At 33.8% G+C, this 7862-nt stretch overlaps 1 protein-coding gene across 1 annotated transcript in view; it reads right to left on the bottom strand.

Moving 5' to 3' along the window:
* Window positions 1-7862, bottom strand: part of myo6a (myosin VIa) — a 191874-nt gene that overhangs the window by 77052 nt on the left and 106960 nt on the right. Inside the window, exon 5 of the mRNA XM_039749773.1 lies at window positions 3502-3631. Within this exon, the coding sequence (XP_039605707.1) occupies window positions 3502-3631 (130 nt within the window). The remainder of the gene's footprint in view (window positions 1-3501; window positions 3632-7862) is intronic.

The raw sequence follows: 7862 nt of genomic DNA, 5'->3' as shown, positions 1-7862 counted from the left end.
TGTTTGCTGTGTTGCTGCCTTCCAGCACCGAGTGAACAAGTAAGCAAACAAGCAAACAAAAGAGGGAGTGAGTGAACAAGAATGTGCAAAAAAAAAATGCATCGCAATAACAAATAGAAGACCATATGATGCACACTTGAAACCCCATTCTCAAACACTTAAGCATCAACCACCTATATAAGCATAAGAACCTTCCAGTGCTAAGCATAATACTCAAAAAGATGCTGAAAATTAAATTTGCAAAATCTGAACTGCTATAATTTGACAAGTTCAGAATTCTTTGTAAATGTTTACACATTGGGGCGGTACGGTGGCGCAGTGGTAGCGCTGCTGCCTCGCAGTTAGGAGACCTGGGTTCGCTTCCCGGGTCCTCCCTGCGTGGAATTTGCATGTTCTCCCGTGTCTCGTCCAGGTGGTTTCCTCCCACAGTCCAAAGACATGCAGGTTAGGTGGATTGGCGATTCTAAATTGGCCTTGGTGTGTGGGTGTGTTTGTGTGTGTCTTGTGGTGGGTTGGCACCCTGCCCAGGATTGGTTCCTGCCTTGTGCCCTGTGTTGGCTGGGATTGGTTCCAGCAGACCCCCGTGACCCAGTGATTCAGCGGGTTGGAAAATGAATGGATGGATGTTTACACGTTTCTGATTCTTTATACTTAACATTTACCAAGTTTCTTGGACTTTACCATCTCAGAATATACATATATTTAAATTAACATTTACTCTGTACCACCAGAAGATGAAAAAAGGAAAGCCGGGGAGGGGAGGGCAGAAAATTAAGACCAACTCAGATGGGCAGCTAGACAGCTTAAATTCTAAATACTTAAAACATATATTTAGAACAACAAAATCAATCTATCAGACAAGACTAATTTTGCAATTGTTATTTGTCAATATATGCAGTCTGTTGGTGAAGAAATTAATTTGTTCATAGCAAAAGTGTAAAAAAAAAACCAAAAGATTATTTTAAATACTGACAACAGGTAAATCCATATAGAAATCAGATTTGGGAAGTAGTCATCCATCAGATATACTGTATAAACACCACAATGTTTATTCATTCATTATAGAAAAGTGCTTATGCCGTAAGTTTACAAAAAAATCTAGAAGATTTAGACTTATCCTTTGCATCTCAATAAATTCAAAATGCACATAATAAACTGGCCACTCTACCTAAGTATGTATAATGGCTATACCGAAAACATGATTCAACTTGAAACTTTCATATATGAGCTTACCCGAAAAGCTTTTAATACAAAAAATTTTGAGGATTTCAGCTGGTTTTAAACCTTTATTGGAATGTCTGGAAGATATTAAACATGAATGTCACTAAATGCTCCTAGTCTAAATGAATAAAAACAGAGACTGTGTTTTGGACTTTCTGATCTTACTTGTGCTACAGAATTTAATCTTGGCCCCTTGACAACCTTCTGTAAACCCTTTGCAAAAATTCTTGTTGTAATTTTTGATAATGTCCTCAAATTTGATAAACAAATTAACTCAGTTGTTAAAGCCTATTTCTATCAGCTCAGTGTACGGTCAAGCCCTTACTTTCTGTAGACGATTTCGAAACACAACTACATGAGTGTGTCTCTTCTCGGCTTGTCTATCGCAAATCAGTCATCTATTACTCATCCTTCACCTAGTCCAAAACGCTGCTACCAAGCTTCTAGCAGGTACACCAGTCTTAGCTTCTCTTCACTGGCTTCCTGTTCACTACAGGATTGAGTTTAAAAATTTACTGTTTGTTTTTAAGTCCCTGAATGGTTTAGTCCACTTTTATCTTACTGACCTCTTACTCTCCTTCAGAGTCTCTGAGGACCTCTGACCAGAAGTTATTGGTTGTTCCGAGTTTTAGAATTAAGCTTAAAGGGGACTGCCATTTTGCAGTAGCTGTCCCTGGAATAGTCTACTGTTTTATATTTGGTTTGCACCAACTTTAGTCACTTTCTATCCCGACTGAAAAATCTTTTTGCCTTAGCCTTTTAAACTTGTATACAAACTATGTATGTATTAATGCATGTGTATATATATAAATTATATATATTATTAATATATTTTATATATATATATATATATATATATATATATATATATATATATATATATATATATACTATATATATATATATATACTGTATATATACATATATACATATACACACAGTATATAGTATCTACGGTTTACATTAGTGTATTTATGGTCTGCTTCTATTCTTTTTAAATGTGCTCTATAAATAAAATTGACATGACTCGACAAATACCATCATACATTAGAGCAAGCGGAATTCTCATTAGTCTTATTTACTGAGATCCTATTATAATACATTTAAAACTTGCATTGCTATATTTAAGAGTTAGTGCTGAATACATGGAGACTTTCTCCATTTCCAACTCATAAGCATACAAATGGAAGGAATGTAATAACTGCTACTTTAAATATATGTTACTAAGCTTGGCACAAGAGTTAATATTAAAAATATGCCTTACTACAATAATTTAATCAAGAAAAAAGAGATCTCAATTTTAAACACAAAATTCTGAAAAAAAAGTTCAGAAGAGATCACATCCACCACTTGAAGTACAGTATGTATAAAATGCAGATTAATCTTTCGTTCTGCTTGATTATCGCTTACCGTATATAATCATAAACATATCAGTTTCAGGCTTTTAGAGTAGGAAAAAAAAGAGATCACTTTGTGTTGAAAGTAATTCACGAATGTTCCCTGGATAGAAGGTTATGCTAGCCAGTCATTTGAGTAATTCTATTTTTTTTTTTGATCCACAAAATGTGACATTTATTTTAATAATTTACTGGTAGGGGTGAATTCTATTATACCTTTGTACTCGTTTGAGGAGACCCTAATGCTAAAGCTGGAAGACTGGTAAAGAAAAATACAAAGAAGAAAAAGGTGTACATTACATATAGAATGTATGTATTTTAAGGATGAAAGTCAGAGAAGTGATGTTATATTAAATGTGTATTATACAGTCCCTTGATCATTTGCAACTAATGTTCCACTTACTATCCTGCGAAATACTAAAAACAGTCTGAAACATAAAAATAAAAATGATGTGTCATTTTTATCATGCCAACATGTTGGAGCATAGAATAAAAAACTTTAATGCTAACATTTTGTAAAATATTTTGAACTTTGTTAATAAAACTCATATAGAGCATTACTACAAGAATTCTTGGCAGAAATATAAATAGTAGGCAACAATAATACCAAATGATGATGAAGAAACAATGCCACTAATAATGAAACATCTGATTTTTCATAGTATAGTGATTAAAAATGCAGATTACTGACAAATGTACAACAAAAAGCTTCTCCATTCTTTTGTGATAATCTGTTACATAAGTGGCGCAGTGGTAGTGCTGCTGCTTTGCAGTAAGGAGATTGTGGGTTTGCGTCCCATGTCCTCCCTGCATGGAGAGCAGTTTGAGTAGTGAGAAAAATGCTATATAAATGTAAAGAATTATTACTATTATTATTACATACCAACTGCATAGACATGTGGGGGCAAAGTACCAAGAGACTTGCCCTGGTACTTCTTAATGGTCTCAGATGAGTAGAGTTTGTTTATGTCATAGTACGGGTTCACTGCAATCAGGATGTTGGCTACATAAGTCTGTAAAACACAAAAGGTACGAAAGAGTACAGTTAGCCAAAATCTTGCTCAACATTGTCAATATTCTCCAATGCAATTTACAGAACAAAAGTTATGTAATACATTAAAAAGATGAACCAGAATTGAATTTTTGATAAACTTGCAGCTTAAAGAGAGGATTTAAATTTTAACATTTTATACTAAGCATACAGAAAATCAAAGAAGGTGGCATTAAAGCAAAAACATGTTATAATATATAATTACACAAAGAATGTAATCAATATTAATTAACACAGATGAAAAACAACAATAATCTAATTATTCAGTAAATGTATAGTTCTGAACCTTATATGTGAAAGAAAAAGATATCATACACCAAATGACTTAACATTTTTGAACAACAATTGCAAACAAAATACATCCATATACCCACATACTACAAATAACAAAGATACTATATAAAACATAACAGAAAGAAAGAAAATTATTAAGAACTGTGAATATACTCAATCTAATACTAGTGATTGTAAAGCAATTTTGATTTTTGCAACATTTCAGCCACCAAAATAGCTGTTTTGAGTGTATTTTAGAAAAGTTGTGAAAGAGTTAGGACTTTGCAAAGAAAACCAGACCCAGTAACGACAGAATTAACTTTATATAGACAGAGCAAATTTCAAACTCGCCACTTCCTTTTAAATAACAATTTTTAACAATGTCAACACTTTAATTTTAAATGACAAAATGCAAATATGCCATTTAAGTCTAATTACAACACTATTGGTTTTTTTGATTTGTATGTCTCATGGGGTTCATTATTAAGGTGGGTGAATTATCACAAAGTGCTAAACAGAATATATTAATATATTAAAGATTGTAGTGGTGCATTTCTCCTATCTGGTGAGAGTTGGTCTAAATGATTGTGTTAGTTTTAGCTTTGTGGGATACAGGTACCAAAATGCCTTTGGCCACTCCTCAAGCACAAGACTCAAATCCTAGTCTGACCACTGTCTGTTCAGAGTTTAAATATATTGCCTGTGTTTTCCTCTACATAGTCTAAGGTATTTGTATGTTACATAAGAAAATAAGACAGCTTTTAACAAACAAAAAAAAAAAAATCAGCCATTCAGTCCAACCTAGGCTCATTTAACTCTGTTCAGTAGATTGTTTGACAAAAATGTCTAGTCAAGATTTGAAAGTTATACAAGTACTATAATCTACTACACTGCTCAGCAATTTATTTTAGGTAGCTATGATTCTATGTAAGAAGAAGTTCTTTTAAACGTTATTGTGAATTTAGAAAATACTCCTCCTCTTTCCTTTATGTCAAATACTTCATAAATTACATCTGCTATTAAAATAATCTCAAAATTTACTTAAATAACTTGATGTGCTAATTATTTTTAAGGCTAGCATTAATGTTATGACTGCAATAGTGTGTACACCTGCAAAATGGAAAAAATATGAATGTTAATTCCAAACATAAAAATGAAAATATTTGGGTTAGGTGGCAGTGGTGGGATAATAATAATAATAATAATTTTTATTTATATAGCACCTTTACCATGAATAGAAGAGGCAACAGCAATTGGTTTAGGTGCCAGATTGTTTTAAAGGAACCACAAACTCGGCCAGAAGAGGAGATTTTGAATTTTAAACTTTTTAATGGACTATTTATTGATTGCTGATTTTAATCGTCATTTTGAAGTTCTTGTAATTTTAATGTCTTGTTTTTACAAAAGAGAGCTTGGGTTTTGATTTTATTGGGTTTGGCTTTAGTGCTTTTATTGCTTTAGTGTAATGTAGGGCAACGCCATGGACCCGGTCCACCAGTTGCACTGGGTTGGAAGGTGTGTAGAGCATTCCAGTGCAACTGGAAACCTTGTGGAGGGATGTGTTTCATATGTGGTCCGTGGCATACAGCAGGTTTTAAATAAATAATCATGTGGGGTTCCAATCAAGTACAGGTGTGCACAAGCACGCTTTGCTCATTGGTTGATTGGAGAGCTTGGTCAATTGAGCTGTATACAAATTTGAAGGTTGGCGGATTGGTCGGTGCCTCAATTGTGTCTCTGAGGGAGTTGTAGGTCACACATGCACCCAATTACACAGAAGAGATAAAACGGAGCCTGCGCAGAAGAAGAAGGAGGAGAAAGTAGGAAGAAAACTGAAAGCTGCAGATGGACCGAAAGAGTGAATGAGGGATAAAATGAGAGAAGAGAGAGACAGAGAGAGAGAGAGAGAGAGAGAGAGCACCTATGCTAAAAGGAGTGAGAGGCAGGTGGTTGGGTGATAGTCTCAGAGCTGCATGAGCCATAGGCTGAGAAAGGGGCACTCCCACGGAGTGATTTCCTGGGAGTAGGAGAGGCCTGATATGCAGTCTCTGCCACAGATGCTAATCGACAGGGGTAGGAGAAGAATGAAGTTTGGCATAGTATCCCCTGGAAGTAGCAAGCATGGTGCCCCCTCACGAGATGCCAGATTTTAGATGGAAGCATTGGGGCTTAATATTGTTACTATCTGTCTATGGATTTTAACCTGTTTGGTTTTATTTTATTATTTATTTGGAATATTTTTAACCTTCACTTTCACTGTTGACTTTTGATGAATTACTTGAAGATTAAAAGCACTATTTGTTTGATTCTTTTTTTAATAAAAGCACTAAGTCACTTTTGCACCTACCCCTTGGGTAGATGTATGTATCCTCATTTGCCTGGTTCATCTTGGTTATGACTATCGATGATTGCAGGTTCAAGAGTCTCCCAAATGGAACAGGGAGAATGGAGAAAACCTGAACCGTCACAAGACACAATATTTTAGCCTTTTAAAGTTTACCAGCCTACAATCATCTGTTCAACACCCTAAATAATGTTTATTTCTTTTTAATATAAAGAATGGAATAATATCTCTTTTTTTTCTTTTGTTAATGATACATGCAAATTCAGTCTTGTATTTTTATTTCTAAATGCTATTGTTTAATTGCTAATGTTACACAACATTGCAGGATGAAGAGCCTTACTATCTCATGATGTTTCAAAGGAACTAGATTGTTGAAAAAGTAACATGATTATCTGCTTTCTTGATAAGTTATTTGTTATTTTTCATAAGTATTATTAATTTTTTTTTCATCAAAAGGCTGCTGACTACGAGAATTTGGCAAAGATGAAAAAGGCCTCACATGATGGGTCTTATTTTCAGTCTTTACATCAATGAAAACTAAAATTGCACAGACACTTCGTATTTATTATATAACTTAAAACAAGAACTGTGATTTACTCTTTGTCTAGTTCATTTGAACTCTATGTAAAATGCTTTGAAGTGTTATGAGTAATTTTTTGAGTTTTCTTCTATTAAGAGCGAACCGTCTGATATTAGCTTGTATTTATAGCTAATAGCCATCACTTCTGAATGCTGTTATTCTTAACATATACACAATTTTATTGAGCAAGATATTTAAGCTTATAGAAGACTACTAACATATGCATACAAAACTTACTGAAAACAGACTAAATACTTACCAATATTAGTTTATATTGTTCCAGTAGTACTCCTAAAACCTTATATAAAAATATTTTGTATTGTAATGTATATGGATGTGTGTGCCATTTTCAAATTCAAGAATGCTTAATAAAATTAAATGTGTTCTGTAAACTGTCACCACATAATCCTTTAAATTTTTTATTTAAAATTGAATGAATATCTATTTGGTGTAATAGTAACGGATCTCATATAACAAAATTAATACCATAATGTTGATATCACATTGCGTTACTAATCTTAATTAGTTTATCTGAATAGTGATGGTCTCCCTTTGCCATCTGTCTAACAAGTAACAGGTGTGCACTAGAAAGCAAACACTGATGTTTTTTTTTTTTTCCATAGACAGCACATTATTACCACCTCATTTACACCAACAAAAAGAAAGTTCACCTCTTGTGTGATGGTCTGTCAGACTTAAGAATATGACTTAAATCTAAAATGAAATGTTTAATTAACATATCTTGTAATCAAAGTTTTATAAACATCCATACCAAAACATCCTCCGAGAGCAACTTCTCCCAACCATCCAAGAACAGCTTGGTGACGAACAGTGCCATAAGGCAAAAGTGATAACTAAGTGGCTCGGGGAGCAAAACATCGAAATTTTAGGTCCATGGCCATGGAACTTCCCAGACCTTAATCCCATTGAGAACTTGTGGTTAGTCCTCAAGAGACGGGTGGACAAACAAAAACCCACAAATTCTGACAAACTCCA

This window comes from Polypterus senegalus, chromosome 3 (genome assembly GCF_016835505.1).
Source record: "Polypterus senegalus isolate Bchr_013 chromosome 3, ASM1683550v1, whole genome shotgun sequence".
Lineage (NCBI taxonomy): Eukaryota > Metazoa > Chordata > Cladistia > Polypteriformes > Polypteridae > Polypterus > Polypterus senegalus.
The sequence above is the reverse complement of the archived record's forward strand: the minus strand, read 5'-3'. Positions and strand labels throughout refer to the sequence as shown.